At 41.5% G+C, this 19,390-nt stretch overlaps 1 protein-coding gene across 1 annotated transcript in view; it reads right to left on the reverse strand.

Moving 5' to 3' along the window:
* Nucleotides 1-311: 311 nt before the first annotated feature.
* Nucleotides 312-19,390, reverse strand: part of DNAJC1 (DnaJ heat shock protein family (Hsp40) member C1) — a 168,663-nt gene continuing 149,584 nt past the window's right edge. The window contains exons 10-12 of the mRNA XM_077490952.1: nt 12,222-12,270; nt 5,670-6,109; nt 312-533 (exon numbers count right to left, since the gene is read on the reverse strand). Of these exons, the coding sequence (XP_077347078.1) occupies nt 465-533; nt 5,670-6,109; nt 12,222-12,270 (558 nt within the window). The 3' untranslated portion in view covers nt 312-464. The remainder of the gene's footprint in view (nt 534-5,669; nt 6,110-12,221; nt 12,271-19,390) is intronic.

Raw genomic sequence — 19,390 nt, forward strand, 5'->3', positions numbered from 1 at the left:
TTGGTAGCAGCGATAGTGACCACTAACGATAATCGCAGGTAAAACCCGGCATGCTGGGTTTATCCAAGTTGATTGATTGAATAACTTGGTATATTCAGCCTTCCCATACAGCCTGCTGAACAGCCGAGATTGGAACTGAGTATGGCCTGCCTTACTTTTATTGGTATTTATTTTGGAAAGCTGATCAATGTATCACAGATAAACAGCTACCAAACATCCATGTGGACAAAGTGCTTTTGCTTTTTAACAAAGAAGGAAAGATGTCGGTATTCGCAGGCCACCACAACTGTGCCAGTTACAAAGCAAACACATTATGGTATAAAAAAATACTTTTAATTCTTATATGCATGAAATATTTTAGTTGGCAATCATTTTAATTTATGTATTTAATACTAAGGCACATGACTGTTGCAGAGGATGAGGGGGTCCTGCTTGCAGTTCCATGTTCTCCAAGCCATCCAGCTTCAGCTTTTTGCTTGCTTCTTCTTTTGCACGAGCTCCACTAGCATCTTATATCTACATATACAATCTTCCTGTAGAAAGGCAAAAGGAAAAAGAGTCAATGTCTGCCAGCCAAACACGACCAAAGCCAACATAAGAAACAACACATATCTGTTTAAAGCTAACCTTCAGGCAGATATAAAACATATATACAGCTCTGTAATCATTAATACATCATTAAATGTCACTTTTTTTAATTCAAGCAGTGTAAGTACCTGAATTTGACTCCATATTAGTCTCTTAAAATATGCAGTACAGCAGAGCACAGTCTAAGAGACAAAGAAGCAGTACAAGCAGTCAGTTGTGCTGCAGTGTTTATGTGCTATAAGGGGACATGCTGATAGGAGGAGAGAGCAGAGTGATGGGCCCATCAGTCTGCTGCTTCTCTTTTCATTGGCCAGTCACAGTGTGGGGGAGGAACATGATCTGTAAGGGTTACTTAACTGTAGCAGAGAAAATTCAGGTCTCCTGCCCCACCAGACAGGGCTATGCTGTGAGGCAGAGCTGTGAAACTCTCAGAACTGGATGGACAGACATGCAAATCCTATAATAGGTAAAACAACTCCCATATATATGTATTTCACCTTTGCATTTTGTTGTTGGCCTCAAGTTCAGCATTAAAGCAAAACCTGTAAAGAATGGAAGTAGGTTGTCATTGGTGTCTGCCTCTGCATGAGGCTGGTGGCCTAGCTTAAGAACTGGGCAAAGCCAGAATAAGTCACAGGTTTCCTTTATGTGGTTAAATTGGTTCTATAGCCCTCATATTTTCCTAAGGAATGACATTGATTTTCTCTGTATAATGGCACCTAAAAGTGGGTGGGATATATTAGGCAGCAAGTGAACATATAAATGTGAAAAGCAGAAAACATGGGCAATCATAAGGATTCAAGCAATGTTGACATGGGCCAAATTGTAATGGCTAGAGGACTGGGGTCAGAGCATCTCCAAAACTGCAGCTCATGTGGGATGTGCCAGGCCTGTAATGTTCAGGACTGACCAAAAGTGGCCCCAGGAAGGAAAACTGGCAAAAGGGTCATGTGGGGACAAGGCTCACTGATGCACGTGGGGAGTGAAGGCTGACCCGAGTATACCGATCCAATAGAAGAACTACTGTAGCTCAAACTGCTGAAAAAGCAATGGTGGTGGTGAAGGAACGGTGTCAGATCACACAGTGCATCTCAGTTCTTTGTTTGGGGCTGCATCGCCACAGACTGCTCAGGGTGCCCACGCTGACCGATGTCTACTGCCAAAAGTGCCGGGTGCGTCACTTACCTGGGGAAGAGTTGGCATCAGGATGCACTATGGGAAGTCAATTCCTTGATGGGTCTGGGCTGTTTTGGTGGCAAAAGGGGGACATGCTCAATAGTAGGTGGGTGATCATAATGGTATGGATGTACTCTATTGTATGTATAGCCTGTGGGAGTTGGGTCTATAGATTGATTGGCAGAACTGCGGCATTCAGTTAACCTTGTCTAGTGCTATGCTGTATAAACTTGAAGCAGTTCATGCAAAGGAAATACAAACACACCAGACAATATTGGCTTATTAATCCTTTACATACAGTATGTTAATATGAGCCTTCCTAATGGGCACCGCTCATCTCACGGAGGTAATAAATTGGACACAAAGCTTTCATCCTACTGCCACATTCTGGACACTTGATATGATGAAGGCTTCAGGGAGATGGAAATCACTGACCCACAGGCTGGAGACAGCGCAGGGAATTCCCAGAAGCTGAATAGAATGAAGAATGCGTTTCGGGGATGCCAATAGGCTGGCCCAATGAATATTATTCCTTCTATCTCTCTCTATGTGCCTTGATGGGACTTCAAATAACAACCACCACAAGCGTGTGAAACAAGTCAAATTTCCTACCTAGGTGGCAGCCATTCCTTTTTTCCAGGTAAAGGAATATATTCCGAGAAACAGCAGTTTATAGTGAAAAATTACTTATTGACGTACAATATAAAAATGTATCTATAACTGAAGCATTTTTTTTTGAGTTTTGGAATGGGAAAGGATTTCAGCTTTTATCGCTCTCCAGGGCTCTTCTAGAGAGATTTCTCATCACTTTCAGTCCTGGCAACAACCCTTTTACTGGGCAGGAAGTGAATGAAACCCTTCAACAGCAACACAGACAGAAGAAAATATGTATTTTTTAGAGATAAATCAAGTCGACCCTATGTGTGTGATTATATGTCAGTATTACATTGTATACCCGTGTATGTTGCAGTCGTTCAGGTGCTTATATAATCGTTTTTTTAAACTATCAATGCTTCCTGCTGAAACCTCTTTTCTTCTAATTTTAATGAGTGGCGACATGTCTTGTTAAACTCCCTTCTGCAAAAAAGTTTTCTCTCTATTGTGGGGTCACCAGTACGGTATTTGTAAATTGAAATCAAATCCCCTCTCAAGCGTCTCTTCTCCAGAAAGAATAAGTTCAGGGCTCACAACCTTTCTTTATAACTAATATCCTCCAGACCCTTTATCAGCTTTGTTGCACTTTTTTGTACTCGCTCCATTTCCAGTACATCCTTCCTTGAGGACTAGTGCCCAGAACTGGACAGCATACTCCTGGTGCGATCGAACCAGAGTCTTGTAGAGCGGGAGAATAATTGTTTTATCTCTGGAGTTAATTTTATTTAATGTATGCCAATATTCTGTTTGATTTGTTAGCAGCTGCTTGGCATTGCATGCCATCTACTAGGACCCCCAGGTCCCTTTCCATCCTAGATTCCCCCCAGTGTATAGATTACATTCATATTTTTGCCACCCAAATGCATTATTTTACATTTTTCTACATTAAACCTCATTTGCCATGTAGTTGCCACCCCATTAATTTGTTCAGATCTTCTTGCAAGGTTTCCACATCCTGCGAAGTTATTGCCCTGCTTGGCTAAGTATTTTCCGCAAATACAGAGATTGAACTGTTTACCCCATCCTCCAGGTTGTTTATGAACAAATTAAATAGGATTGGTCCCAGCACAGAACCCTGGGGGACCCCACTACCCACCCCTGACCATTCCGAGTACTCCCCATTTATCACCACCCTCTTAACTCACCCTTGTGGCCAGTTTTCAATCCATGTACTCACCCTATGGTCCATGCCAACGGACCTTACTTTTTATGGGGAACTGTGTCAAACACTTTTGCAAAATCCAGATATACCACGTCTAGGGGCCTACCTAGATGTGTAGAGATGGTAGCTTACCTCCTCATAGTAGGTTGATTGGTTTGGCAAGAATTATTCTTCATGAATCAATGCTGATTACTGCTAATGATATCATTTTCATTACTAAAATCTTGAATATAGTCCCTTATCATCCCCTCCAAGAACTTGCATACTATTGATGTTAGGCTAACTGGTCTGTAATTCCCAGGGATGTATTTTGGCCCTTTTTTAAATATTGGTGTTACATTGGTTTTTCTCCAATCAGCTGGTAACATTCCAGTCAGTAAAAAATAGGAACAATGGTCTGGCAATTACTTGAGTTCCCCAAGTACCCATCTGGTCACGCTGATTTAATAATGTTACGTTTCCCAAGTCTGTTTCTAATTCTGTCCTCTGTTAGCCATGAGGGTGCCAATACCTTTGCCATCTCCCCATCCTTTGTAACCTGATGTCCCTCCTAATTCTTAATGGGGCCAATATGATCTGTCCTCCATTTTTTACTGTTTATATACTTAAATAATTTCTTGGGATTTTTTTTGCTCTCCTCCGCTATATGTCTTTCGTGTTCTATCTTAGTCACCCTAATTGCACCCTTACATATCTTGTTGCATTCTTTGTAAAGTTTGAATGCTGACAATGATCCCTCAGCCTTGTATTTTTTGAAGGCCTTCGCCTTTGCTTTTATATGCAGATAAAAAAAATGGCTACGGATACACTAAAAATGTAAAATGTATAGTTTTCTGTTAAAAAAATTAGAACTTGCATTTGGGAAGGGAAGGGAAGGAAAGGAAATTAAGTTTCTCCCCTCAATAAAAGGAAAGCAGCACATTTTTGGAGTGGTACAATGGTCTCTAAAATGCCACTCTCCTCACTTCTCCTTTACCCACACAGTGGCAAGTTTAGGCACTCTAATGTTTACAGAGAGGGTTTTCCCCCTGCTGAAAGCCACCCTATCGGCATGCTATGGTAAATGGAAACCGAGGAGCAATATGGAAATCCCTTTCATTTGTTGCATCTGATTATCCACCAAAGACCAGACTGTAGCCAAAACATCTGTTTTTGCTTGGATAGAGTTGGGCTTTTATTGCAGTTTTGGTGATGAATTTTGAATACTTGAACAATTATCAATGTGTATGCCAATGTTAAGATGAGTACATGCTACTGAGGAGGGGCAGAGTTAAATCACCATTTTACTTGGGCTAAGGAAAGGGTCAGTAAGTATCTTGGAAAAAAAAAGAACCAATAACACAGCGCTTACATTAAGAGGAACACAAAAATTCTGAATGTCCAAAGGTGATGACAGGGATGCTGAATGATTGGGAAAGTGTGATGGCCCAGAAGCACCCCGGAGGAGAACTACTGCTCCTCTGAACGGAATTATGCTAGCTGACATGGTTTAAAATGTAGCTAACATCAGATGGAGCGAGTAAGGATTACAACCTCCGTCAGGAATTGAATTGCTGTCTCTTCATCTGAGATTTACTTTCTCTATTTGCCCTGGTAACAAGATAATTTGATGCAAAATCCCACGGGCTTTTTACCAAAACAGGTAAGTGGAAATTTTCCAATTGGGACACCTTTTCCGATGACAACTGGGAAAGTCCCCTGATGTTGGGGAGAATACCTCACTTCTTGTTGTGTCCCCAGGGCAGGAAGAAAAATAAATTCTTCCCAGTGGGGAAAAATAAAAAAATGACAGGGGTTTAACTCTTTCCTACTTTATCCAAAACTAAAAATAATATATACTTAAAGTATTTTACAAGTATACGCCCCCAGAAGCTGTACTAGGCCTGTCCAGATGGCAGTAGTCCCAGAACATACTAATCTGATCTTACTTCTTAGCTGATCAAGGAACACCACTGAGAGCCTAAGAGATTCCACAACTTGCCCAAAGAAAATCTGAGCTAACCTGGTTCCACATGACACCGGCAAGGGGACAACGATGATAAAATAAGGCACTCTATTACTACCAAAAAGTAGAAATAATTGTTCTCACCTTGGTTTTGCCAGGCACACATTTGGCTATTTTATCCCAACGTTCTGCTGTTCCCTTCGGATACTGCTGTAGTGCCAGCTCCAGAAGCTTCTGATGGTTTTGAGTCCATAGCTCTTCTAATACTCGGGCCCGATCCTTTTTCCTGCTCTCCTCATCACTGTCCTCCAGCAAGTCGGCCTCCTGTTCCATGTCAAAGTCTTTCTGCCGTCTGCTCTTGACCCTTTCCTCCATCTCTTCTTTTGGAGATGTTGCTGTCTCTGTAGGTTTTGTGGTCTTCCTCCTGCGAGCTCGTGTCACTGTCACAAGGCCTTCACTATGAGCAGTAGACAAGTCCCGTTCCTCATCGACAGGCTCCTCGTCCTCCCGCTGTGTGATTATGCTGTCTGGTAATGTCACATTCGTCTTTAGCGTGCATTTTAGATCAGCTAATCGAACTGTACCTGTAAAGAATAAGGCCATTATTAACTGTATAAAAACACAACAGATTTCCATAATCAATAGCATAGCCTTTAAAATTGAATTCCGCATGACGTTTTGTCTTACATAGAGAGAAGAAAGGTTAGATCCTGTGTTTTATTGCCATCTATCTCCAGGTTGCAGAGAGCAATTCATTAATAAGGGAGCAAGGCACTGAAGAAAAAATAGATGTTCGCCAATTGCAAGAAAAGGAGGTAAATCCAACTTCTATTTCTTGCTTTTACATTCGACCAGTTTTAGAAAAAAAAAAAGAGGATCACAGGACTTTGGAGGGGAAATTTTAGTACACGGAGATAGAATGCTCATCTGTATGACCCCAATTCCTGGTACACATGATGAGATTATTGAATGAATGATCGTCCGTTTATTTTTATTTTTTTATGCTGACCTCATTCCGGAAATGAAGAGTTTACTAAAGTTATGAAAATACTCGTATGACAGAATAAAAATATAAAAGTGATGTAATGTGTTGTAGTGTATTTGTATTGTATTTGCGGACGACAACTGTAGTGATTAAAATGAAAATCGTATGATCTGGTATTGTAGGAGGAAAATTTCCATGCATGTCCAATCGCATAATAATCAGATGAACTGTTGTGATCAGCTCTCGAAAGCTGTCTACTAACGATCTGACTACCAATTTTTTTCTTCGTATGATTTTATGATCGTGTGTATGGACCTTACAACTGGTCATAGATGGATTGATATCCTGCCGGTTCAGCAGGACCCGGCTGAATTTTGATCCATCTATGGGCAAAAGAAGTTATTCCCTCAACTGACTTTAGTACAACCAGCCTGTCAGTTTTTTCTGTTCAATCACTGCCGGAGGCTATATGCGTAAGCTGTGATCATTGTATTCTGACGGCAGGGAAACCTCCTGCTGTCAGAATAATTTAGCTCCATGGGAGGGATTGTGGATAGAAGGCTTAGGTAGGTCATACATTATGTCATTTTCTTTCCACTGGTTGAAGGAAAAACAACTGCTCAGTTCCCCCATCAACACTGACTGTGTTAATGGGGGAATTAAAGTGTAAGTCCACCCTAACACTAAAATCTCTGCATCTACAGACATCCACAATATAACACTAACCTATCTAGCCATGTAAAGAAGAAATCAGTATACATACCTTTTTTGAAGCTAATCCGATCTGGACTCCAGCCTCTGAAGTTCTGCAGAGGACACAGCCGACAACGGCTCTGAAATGAATGAGGAGTGACGTCACCCATAGAGTTACTATGGGGCTTTCTTTGTCAGCTGTGTCCTCTGCACCTGCCCACACAGCGAAGCCATGGCTGACAGCGTGGGATCAGGTCAGATTGGCTTAAAAAAAGTTATGGATAGTGATTTCTTCTTTACAGGGTTAGATAGGTTAGTGTTAGATTGTGGATGTCTGTAGATGCAGGGATTTTAGTGTTAGGGTGGACTTCTGCTTTAAATAATTTTCTTTCCCTCAACCCATGGCTGAAGAAAAGAAAATTGTATAATGTATGGTCTGTCTAAGCCTTCTATCTATATTCCCTGTGAGCGCCACTGCAGGAACCTGCAGCCAGTCTCAGCATAACCTCACTAAACCTAGCCATTTATGTAAAGGTTTCTCTCATTCACCTCAGCCAGCTGAATGAGAGACAACCAAAGATCCACCCATCCAAAGTAGATATCATGGATGGAGTAATCTCCCAGTGCCAGTTATTGTATTATGAGAGCTGGCACCCACAGCTGTCAGAACACTCAAACAGTGACTATAGCTGTCCAGCTAAGTAACTGTTTGGCCTAGCTCCTTTCATTTCTCAATCAACATTTGTTCAGCCGGGTGGTATTAGAAGGGCCGCCCATGGCTTGAATTTCTGAAAATACACAAAGGTTGTGTGAAATTCAAGCCACATATGAACAGCTAAAGTTTGGCTCCACTGAACTCTCTAGGGATTGATGCAGGCCCAGGTGGATGAAGAGTTTGAGGCCATGCAAGTGTGTACCTGAAAACCTGTCCCTTCACCTACCCACAATAATCTCTTTCTGTAAAACTGTAATTTTCTATTAATGACAACAAATTACTATAGAGCTGTATGGACGCAAATCATTTGAATTGTATCGCTAGTCGAAACCTTTTGTTGTTAAAGTTAAAAGTATTATTTGCTCCATTAGGGAGAGTTTCCCTTACTTCCTGTCCTGGAGACACAACAGGAAGTGAGGGAAAAATCCCTCTTAGTTGTGACTCGACAAGTGTCCCCACTGAAGGATTTCCACGATCAACTTAGGTTGAGATCGGGATGAGTGAATTTAGAATTGAAATACCACAATGTAATATTAAAGTCCAAATTCAAATTTATTCCAAGGACAAACTGTTTGCAAAGACAACGCTTTCTTCGGCTGCCAGAAGTACCTGATGGTGGATACTATGCAAATCCACAAGATTTTCATTACATCAAATAATACATTGATTACCTAGCAAACATTGTTTCATTCTCTTAAGTCCTGGTGGCAAGGGGAAGTTACAGCCCCAGAAACGCGTTGGCTTTGTAGACAGTTTGTCATATATCGTATAAACCGAGGAAGTAAAATTATGACACTTCCAGCTGTTGGAATGTACGCTGAGACAGCGATTCTGGTCGAGTTCACATGCTCTGTTTACTACAATATTTATACGTGTAATTTGTTTTAACCTTTTAAATAAAATAAACGGTAAAACACAATGGAAATTTCTTCTATGATTTTTATGGCATGAAAACATAATATTGGTCCGGCAAATATAATGGAGGAGGAGAGAAGGAGAAGGGCTATCTACCCCAGAATATTTTGGGACAATATTAAAATGCCTTTTTGACGCTTAAGCAACTGTTCTTGAGTGAGGACATAGAAGGGGAGCACAGCACTGTGCATTCAACACTTTTAAAAGGAGACTTTTGCACTTTGTAAATTGCACTTATTTACTATTTATTTATCGACTTATATCGAATGTATGCACAAGAAGATTGTAAAGCTAAGAGATTGTAGCAAGCGGCGCTGCAGTATTTTAAACCCCTTGCCGTCCAGCTCACACCGATATATGTCGGCAAAGTGGCACCGATGTCCACCGGTGGCCCGCGATCGTGGCATGGAGAGGCAGAAAGTGGAGATGAAGGCATTTCCCTGTTCTGCCTAGCAACATGACAGGGATCTACTGCTCCCAGTGATCTCTGTCATGTTCTAGTGAGCCCATCCCCCCTACAGTTAGAACATGCTGAGGGAATACAGTTAACCCCTTAATCTCCCCCTGGTGTTTAACCCCTTCCCTGCCAGTGACATTTACACAGTAATCAGTGCCATTTTATAGCACTGATCGCTGTATGAATGCCAATGGTCCCAAAATAGTGTCAAAAGTGTCCGATATGTCCGCTGCAATGTCGTAGTCATGATAAAAATCGCAGATCTCCGCCATTACTAATAAAAAAAAATATTAACAAAAATGCCGTAAATCTATCCCCTATTTTGTAATCCAAACCAATCAATATACGCTTATTGCGATTTTTTACCAAAAATATGTAGAAGAATACATATTGGCCTAAACTGTGGAAGAAATTCGTTTTTTTAGATTTTTTGGGGGGATATTTATTATAGTAAAAAGTAAAACATATTGCCTTTTTTCAAAATTGGCGCTCTTTTTTTGTATATAGCGCAAAAAATAAAAAGCTCAGAGGTGATCAAATACCACCAAAAGAAAGCTCTATTTGTGGGGGGAAAAAAGAACGTCAATTTTGTTTGGGTACAACATCGGACGACCGCGCAATTGTCAGTTAAAACGACGCAGTGCCTTATCGCAAAAAAGGGCTTGGTCAGGAAGGGGGTAAATCCTTCCGAGGCTGAAGTGGTTAAAATTGTTACTGCAGGGTTATTCATTACCTTCACAACAGCAGCAGCTCCCCGATTTATTTATTTTAGAGGTTTACTGATTTTAGTCTCCATATTTGTTTATGGCTCGGATACAGGTGCATCTCAAAAAATTTGACTATCATCAAAAAGTTAATTTATATCAGTAATTCAATTTAAAAAGTGAAACTCATATTATATAGATTAGTTACACACAGAGTGATATATTTCAAGCATTTCTTTCTTTTATTTTGATTATTGTGGCTTAAAGCTAGTGAAAACCCAACATTCAGTATCTCCGAAAATTTGAATATTGTAGATTCATTGTGTCTAATCAGTTTAATTAAGGGCCGGTTCACACTGCAGGCGATGCGAGGCGACACCGACTTGCCTCGCCGCGACCTGCCGCGACCTCAGCGGCAACTTGCAGATGACTTCTGTATAGAAGTCAATGCAAGTCGCCCCGAGGTCGCCCGAAAGTAGTACAGGAACCTTTTTTCTGAGTCGGAGCGACTAGAGTCGCTCCTCTCAGAACGGTTCCATTGTACAGAACAGGGGCGACTTGTCAGATCGAGGCGAGGCAAGTCGTGTCGCCTCGCATCGCCCGCAGTGTGAACCGGCTCTAACTCAAAACACCTGTAAAGGTTTCCTGATCCTTTAAAGGGCCTCCCAGTCTGGTTCAGCAAGTTACACAATCATGGGGAAGACTGCTGACTTGACAGTTGTCAAGAAGACAGTCACTGACACCCTCCACAAGGAGGGTAAGTCACAAAAGGTCACTGCTAAAGAATCTGGATGTTCACAGAGTGCTGTATCAAAACATGTTAATGTAAAGTTGAGTGTCAGGGAAAAGTGTGGTAGAAAAAGGTGCACAGGCAACAGGGATAACAGCGGCCTTGAGAGGATTGTGATGCAAAGATCACTCAAGAATTTTGGGGAAATTCACAAGAAGTGGACTACAAATGGTGTCAGTGCTTCAAGAGCCACCACAGACATAACCAGGACATGGGCAACAACTGTCACATTCCTTGTGTCAAGCCACTGGTGAAGCAGAGACAATGTCAGAAGCGTCTTACCTGGGCTAAGGAGAAAAAAGACTGGACTATTGCTCAAATGGTACAAAGTATTCTTTTCAGACGAAAGTAAATTTTGCATTTCCTTTGGAAATCAAGGTCCCAGAGTCTGGGGGAAGAGTGCATAAGGTCCAGTGTGACATTTCCACAGTTAGTGATGATTTGGGTGCCATGTCATCTGCTGGTGTTGGTCCACTGTGTCATCAAGTACAAAGTCAGTGCAGCCCTCTACCAGGAAATTCTAGAGCCCTTCATGCTTCCCTCTGCTGATCAGCTTCATGGAGATGTGGATTTAATTTTCTAGCAGGACTTGGCACGTGCCCACACTGCCGAAAAGTACCAATATCTGGTTTATTGATAATGGTATCACTGTACTTGATTGGCCAGCAAACTCACCTGACCTAAACCCCATAGAGAACCTGTGGGGTATTGTCAAGAGGAAGATGAGACACCCCAGACCCAACATGGCAGACGAGCTGAAGGCGGCTATCAAAGCAACCTGGGCTTCCATAACACCTCAGCAGTGCCACCGGCTGATCGCCTCCAGAACTGATGCAGTAATTCCTGCAAAAGGAGCCCAGACCAAGTACTGAGTGCATACTATACTGTACATAGGAATACTTCTCAGTAAGCCAACATTTCTGTATTAAAAATGATGTAATATTCAAATTTTCTGAGATACTGAATTTGGGGTTATCACTAGCTGTAAGCCATAATCATCAAAATGAAAAGAAAGAAATGCTTGAAATATATCAATCTGTGTGTAACAAATCTATATAATACATGAGATTCACTTGAATTGAATTACTGAAATAAATTAACTTTTTGATGATATTCTAATTGTTAGGGATGCACCTGTATTTCTCAAATTTCACTTTTTATGATTATTTATTAAGATAACACAAGAGGGTCACACCATATTACTATAGCGAGCGTACTATACAGTTGTGCTCATACGTTTACAGAATTTCTGATTTCTTGGCTATTTTTCAGAGAATATTAATGATAACACAAATACTGTCACAGTGAGGAACTTAAATCCTAGATTCACTCAGCAATAATAATTTGACATTTTACAAGTAGGATATTTCTTTATACAGTATCTTCTGGATTTAAAGAATGAATTTTTAATATTTTAGCAATTTAAAATATATATACCTGAGTTGTGAGAAACAAAATCCTTAGCTTGTTTTGCTTTTGTAGTTACCTGCACACAAACATAAAAATATTAATAAAATAGTTAGTATACAATAATTTTATTCAATACAATGACTAAATACTACTTAAAGCACAGTACATGTATATAAGCTATTGCTTAATAAAGGTACACTTTTAACCCCCTAATGACCAGGAGTAGTCCATGTCTTTGCAAAGTAAATCTGGCCATACATACAAGGTGGATGGAGGAATACCCCCGCTGGGACAATGTATTATGACAGTAGCATCCACATCTGTCAGAATATACAGATCAGGGACAGCAGCACCTGATTGAGAAAACATTACCAACATGTCCCCTTGCTTATGTTGCGTGGGGACAGGTGCACACTGATTGAAATTTCAGGCTATTTATATAGCGCCGACAGTTTATACAGCACTTTGCAACATTAGGGCAGACAGTACAAATACAATATAATTCAATACAGGGGGGAATCAGAGGGCCCTGCTCGTTAGAGCTTACAATCTAGGCATATACACAAAGATCTCTCCTGTTCAGCCTGTGAGTATAATGGAGGGAATCTAAAAGAATCTTCTCTATGGGCTATTGTATGCAGGCAGCTACAGCACCCTATCAGAATACTTGAACAGTGACTGCATTGGATTGTCTGGCACCTGGATCCTTTCATTTGGTTTGTCAAGCCAGGTGGTGCCAACTGGGCCACCCATGGCTTGAATTTTGGTTGATTCAGCAGGCTAAAATTCAAGCCATGCATGGTCAGGTTAAAGGGGTTGTAAAGTCAGATGTTTTTTTCATCTTAATGCATTAAGATAAAAATTCTTCTGTGTGCAGCAGCCACCCTCAGGCCCCTAATACTTACCTGAGGTCCATTTAGATCCGGCAAAGTTGCAGGAGTGTCTCAGCTGCCCGGGACTCCCCTCTTCATTGGCTGAGACAGCAGCACGGCACCATTGGCTCCCGTTGCTGTCAATCAATGTGAGTCAGCCAATGAGGACATAACAAGGCCAGGGCCAAGCTGCAGCTCCGTGTCTGAATGGACACAGGGAGCTGTGGCTTGGCTCAGGTGCCCCCATAGCAAGTTGTTTGCTGTGGGGGCACTCAACAGGAGGGAGAGGCCAGAAGCACGGAAGCGAGGCCCGAGAAGAGGAGGATCTGGGCTGCTCTGTGCAAAATCTTTGTACAGAGCAGGTAAGTATTATTATTATACAGGATTTATATAGCACCGACAGTTTACGCAGTGCTTTACAACATTAGGGCACAGTACAATTACAATACAATTCAATACAGGGGGGAATCAGAGGGCCCTGCTCGTTAGAGCTTACAATCTAGGAGGGAGTATATAAGCTATAAGTATAACATGTTTGTTATTTTTAACAAAAAAAAATTGTAAAAAATAAGAGACCTCAGTATCGCTTTAAATCTCATCAATCATTGTTTCCATTTCAATAGTAAAGCCTGGTACAGACTATCAGAGGGTTGAATGAAAAAAATCTGACAGTTCAGGTCGGAGCCGCTGTGCCAACGATTCAATGTTAGTACAGCAATCTGCTGAGCTGTTCAGGAGCCAGTTGGCCACTGGTTTTCCAGCATGCTCGTCCGAGAAAACGGCCGGCTTCTGTTGCACCGGCTGCCATACACGCGGGGCGAATGTTGGCTGGTTTTTACTAAACTGGCTGATGTCGCCAGACACTTGGCCCATGTGTACTAGGCTTAAGAGGCAGATCTAAAGGACAAGAATTTTTCAGGTGATCCCTCTCAGTTGTGCGTGAGTCAATGTATGAAACAAGAAAGCTATGCATTTTACAAGAAAATTAGTCCTCTAAATTATCCCCAAAAAAAACTAACAGTCAAAGAACCTGTGTATGGCAAAATAAAAAATGTAATGTGCCATATCTGGGAGGATGGGGCACATGCGCTCTAGACCTCCCACTGAGTCCCAACGATCTTATAGCTGGCCAGGCACAGACAAGAAATTATTCGGGGAGTCTGCTTTAAATTGGCTCATTTGCATAACATCAGCTGTCCCAGCTTCACAAATTGAAACAAAATTAATAGGCTCTATTCAGATTTCTATGCAATTCTGTCATTAGAAAGTTATAAAGGTTTCCATTTAAACTAGAGTACTTTAAATGGGTCCTGAAGAGATTTGAAAGTACTTAAACTAACTCCAGCTCACCCCGTTTGTAGAAAAAAAAACAGTTGCTGCAATATCCCAACATCTTTTGGTGCTTCCTAGACTCGGGAGCAAGCTACTTACACCACCCTACACCCCCCTTCCCCCAGTGTGTTCCTACACGTGGGCAGCAAGCCCATGCGGATGTACCCCTACGGTTAACGATGTCCTAGAATCAACTGTATCTCAATAACGGCACAGGTGCTGGCCGCCCGCCAAGCTGGTGCTGAATGAGGGTGGGCAGATGTGACAGCTCAAGGGTCAGCCGGATTCTACACAAGACAAATAGATGTGTTAAAAACAGTTAGTAGCAAATGCCTTGCCGTGTGTGTGTGTGTGTAATAAGAAATAACAGTAAATCAAATCATTAACTAGGGACTATAATAAAACGAAGGGCTCGTGCACACAATGTGCTGGGTTGTTCAGCAAAGACTCAACAAAATCATAGAAAGCAGCATAATGCTGCATTGAGGTGCATTGCAAAAAATGGCAGCACGTTTGCATTTTTATGCAGCACAATGCACCCAAACTAGGCTGAATTAAATAAAGTGTCAATTTGTGAAATTTTAATAAGGTTAAAATAAATAAATAAATTAAACAGTGGGATACATTCTAACACTGTATCACACTGCCCCTACACAACGCACACCAGCACGTATGGGCTTCATCATGTGCACTTTGGGGTGAAAGAGTTCTAAAGTTAAATTTTTTAACAGTCCATTGTAAGAAAATTGTACTGACTGACAACACTAAGGGGCATATTTAATTAAAGAGACGTTCACCAAACAAATCTCTGCAGGTGAATCTTCTAGGCGCATGTGCTTATTCACAATAGTTCATTACAAGTGAATGTTTGATGAAAGTCACATTTACTGCATTAAAAATATTCCACATTCAGCATGTAGGTTTGGTGTGATTCCAGTCCAGTCCAGTCCACTTTTGTTTTCTGCCTGTTTGTCCACATGAGTTTGGCTGATAACTGCATCACAATTATTTTATTCACTTATATAGACCTTCTAAGAGAAACCTGAACCATTCCCATCAGAGCCAGCTACTGCGCTGCTGATAATCTGATGCCCTGACCACAGACAGATGGACACATTCCCGGGCTAAGGAAAACCATAAGCTAATGATGTCTTAAAGCTGAACTCCAGATATGATCTCAATAGCACAGTTACACTGGTCGTAAGTATACATATTCCCCACTGGGGAAGCAGACAATTACTATAGTTAACACTACTACAGTGATTGCTGTATTCTGATCATGGGGGTTGCTTGTTCGACGCTGCTACCATTCAAATAATGCCTTGTATTTTTTTTCAATGAATACAAGGCGTTCCCTGATTGGACAAGGTAGAGAGGAGGTTTGGTAAAGTTACAATCTCCACCTCATCCAATCAGAGAACACCTTCAATTCCTGGCAGCAATGCCAAGCAAGTGATCCATTGTTGCCAGTGTGAAGAGGGGAAACCACTGGGCACAAGAACCGGAAGACTACTGCAGTGATTGGCAGATTCCAAATGAGCTTCTCAGATATGATTAATACATGCTTACTTTGCACCAAGCGGGACCAATGTAGCAATGCTATTTAGATCATACCTGGGAGTTCAGACTTACAGTAGAACTCCATGTTGGATGTCCAAAAGTAGACCAAGTGAGGTTTGGGAAAATATTATTGTCAGTACTCCCTACTTGTTCTTGTTTTCCTATCTGGATTTACCTGTCCTAGCCTGGAACACCAGGTTGATCCTCAGTGTAATTCCCTTGATACTGACTATTCTATGATAGGTTGACTCTTCTCCATCAAGCCCTAGTCCAGGCATTGATTCTTTCTCCTACTCTTGTGGTAAGATTCCTCACCTGTAGGATTGCTCAATTACTTTTGCCCACCACTCCTCACTTAGACATCCTACATTTCCTAGATTTACTACTATTCTTTGTCCCTCAATGGACGATGAGGAAAAAAAGTATTTTTGTATTTACCATGTATTGCTTACAAAACTGTGTGACGTGGGCTGGCTTTGTTTGCCCTTGTCCAAACCTTCTGTAGGCATCAGTATAACCCATATGTCCAAAAATTACTACTATCCTGAGTCCCTCAATGGACTTCAAGGGGATGTGGCTTAGACTTAGCTTTAATTAAAATATTACCTGGTGAATCCACCATGAAGGTCCTTGTACAGGCACTTCCTGGTAGAGGGTAATAATGTTCTGTCTTTTTTTAATCACTTGGGGGGGGGTAACGACTTCATCATGGCTTTATTACCATGTTCCTCCTCTATTTCAGTCCTATTAACCCAGTGGTGCACCTGTACTGGGGACAACTGTTAAAAAAAGGCTTTCCCCCAATTCGGGAAGGGTTTCTCCTATTTCCTGCAAAGTCTCTGAGACTGGAAGTGAAGGAAAATCTCCTCAACAAAGAAACCAGCAATAAGAATCAGTTCTAAAGCTGGTAATACACTGGTAGAACTTAATTTGAAAATGTTTGTTTTTCAAATGCTCGGGCGGATTTGTTGCTGCATTACAGGTGACAGTTTCTTGGTGGGCTTGGCCATGTGGATTCAGAAGAGTATCAGAACAAGCCCAAGCCTATCTCTAGTGAAGGGTAAGTTGATATATAAGAGTGAATAAAAAAAAAAAAGGAAACCACCGCATTTAGCGTATTTGTCACCCAGGGCAACAAAACTATGTTCAGTGATAACAATGAAATCAAAGAAAATAAATAATAGCCAGAAAAGAAATGATGACAATGAAAATTGTTGTTTCTTCCCGTTGGTGTTCAATGGAGAAATGGCCACTTATAGTGGTGATCAATGGTGCCAAAGGTTACTTATGTGAAAGGCAGAAACACCTAGTGACTTCTGGAGGAACCCCGGGGTTTTACATAACCCCGGTTGAGAAAGGCTGTTCTTACTCAACCCCAGCTCTATCCCAGTCCATGCTCCAAAAATGGTTTTCTGTTGACCTTGAACCATTTAAACCATCATAAACCAGGAATTAATGACGGAGAAGTGAGTGATCTTTGGAACCACTTTTAAAATGGTGTGGGGTTGTTTTTTTGTTATGGGGGGGGGGGGATTAAATCATCTGTATGTGTTTTGGCTGTGGAATATGCCAGACAATCTGATGAAGAAACCATTCAATAATATAAGGAACAGGTATAGTTCATGCAGATCCAAACCCTGGAATGTTGCCAGGCTGAACTACTAACCACTGAACCACCACGGTGCCAAAAATATTTGTTCCATACATAAAAAGCATTCCTCTGTTACAGAAAAACATCAAATGAATGCCATTTTCACATAGCACAAACCAACTGATATACTACAGTAAAATAAGAACAACTCACTAGTTGCAACGGAAAGAGCCTTATACAAAAAAACGAAGGTCTTGCAGAAGTGATCAGTCAATCTTCTCCAATTCCAGTAAAAAGGAGGATATTGTCTCGGCCTCTAACCTCCGGTTTCCCCTTCTCATCTAGTTTCCCTTATACCTTCCCTGGCTCCCTACGTTCCAAGTTTGCATTCTCTCTTTCTTTAGCACCACTTTTCTGCCTAACTGCCTTCTGCTTTCTGACATGCCTTTCCTTGTAGATCTGCATAGACTGTAGATTGCATCACTGCATCAATATTGGCAGGTCCAGGGGATGCCCTGTTGTTGAAGGGAACCTCCCCAAGACCCCTCAGTCCTCGTGGCTTTACAAAAAGGCCTATTTCCCACTGTTGTGTCAGTTCTCGTTTTTTCCTTCATATATACATTGCCTTATTTTTGGCTATCTTTGAAAGCTAACCCTTGTTACAACTGACAATGCTAGCCCCTGCGTGGGCGGAACTATATAGCATGTTAGCTACTTGTTAAAACTGAAAAAAAAATGGATTGCAACAGAAAAGCAGGATATTGAAAGGAAGCGTGCAAGTGGCTGCAGGCAAAAAACTGTTTTTCATGAATAAAACACAAAATGGCTGAAACTAAACAATATTCTTATGCTCCAAAAATAATCTATAGACTTCCACTACCTAATGACTCTGTCATCTACTTTCTGGCTTCTTGTAACTTGTTCTGTGAGCTTCTCAACCTCTGAGCAGTGCATGTTAGATGTGGTCATGTGCATTGCTCTATGCTCATTACATATCCCATCAGGGCCGTCTTTAATATTGATTGGACCCTGGGCAAAACTTTTCTTGCCCCCCCCCCATGCAGTTTTGCTCTCCATCTGCTCTGAGACATACAATAAATAGCAACTACCCTTAAAATTAGTTTACTGAATCAGATAGGGCAGCTATTGCGATTGTTTGCCAGAGGTTACATTACCGCTCACTGGCTGGTTGCTAGAGGTTACAGCACACATTATGGCTCACTGATTAGTTGCTAGATGTTACAGCACATGATTTCTGCTTGTTGATTGGTTGCTAGAGATTACTGTGGATATGATCTCAGGAGGGCATGATATACATATCAATGCCACCAGCCACCGCTATTTACATATGAATGCTGGTAATTTACATGTAAACACAGGGTGTGCAGGTGAGTCATCTGTACACAACAATAGGGCAGAGCTGGGCAGCATTAGTAGCAGCACTTGACACTGAGATATTGCGACACAGCACATTACTAAAACCTCAAGGGACGAGGGAATTTAAACCAGGAGAGTTGGCAAGTATAAGGCAGCTGCTTTGGACCCCACAACAATGACAGGGCCCCTTTTGCCCTGCCTTAAAAAAGGCCCTGTATCCCATAGTCCAATAATGGTGAACCTTGGCACCCCAGATGTTTTGGAACTACATTTCCCATGATGCTCATGCACTCAGCAGTGTAGTTGAGCATCATGGGAAATGTATTTCCAAAACATCTGGGGTGCCAAGGTTTGCCATCACTGCCATAGTCCATCCTAGGAAGCAAGAGAAGATGGCTACATTCCTACATAAAGTGGGAACAAGGAGAAGGAAAGTAGTCACCCTCTAATAGTTGGATCACAGC

The sequence above is a fragment of the Lithobates pipiens genome, unplaced genomic scaffold, assembly GCF_037356315.1.
Source record: "Lithobates pipiens isolate NorthernLeopardFrog02 unplaced genomic scaffold, aLitPip1_a1.2 Scaffold_19, whole genome shotgun sequence".
NCBI lineage: Eukaryota > Metazoa > Chordata > Amphibia > Anura > Ranidae > Lithobates > Lithobates pipiens.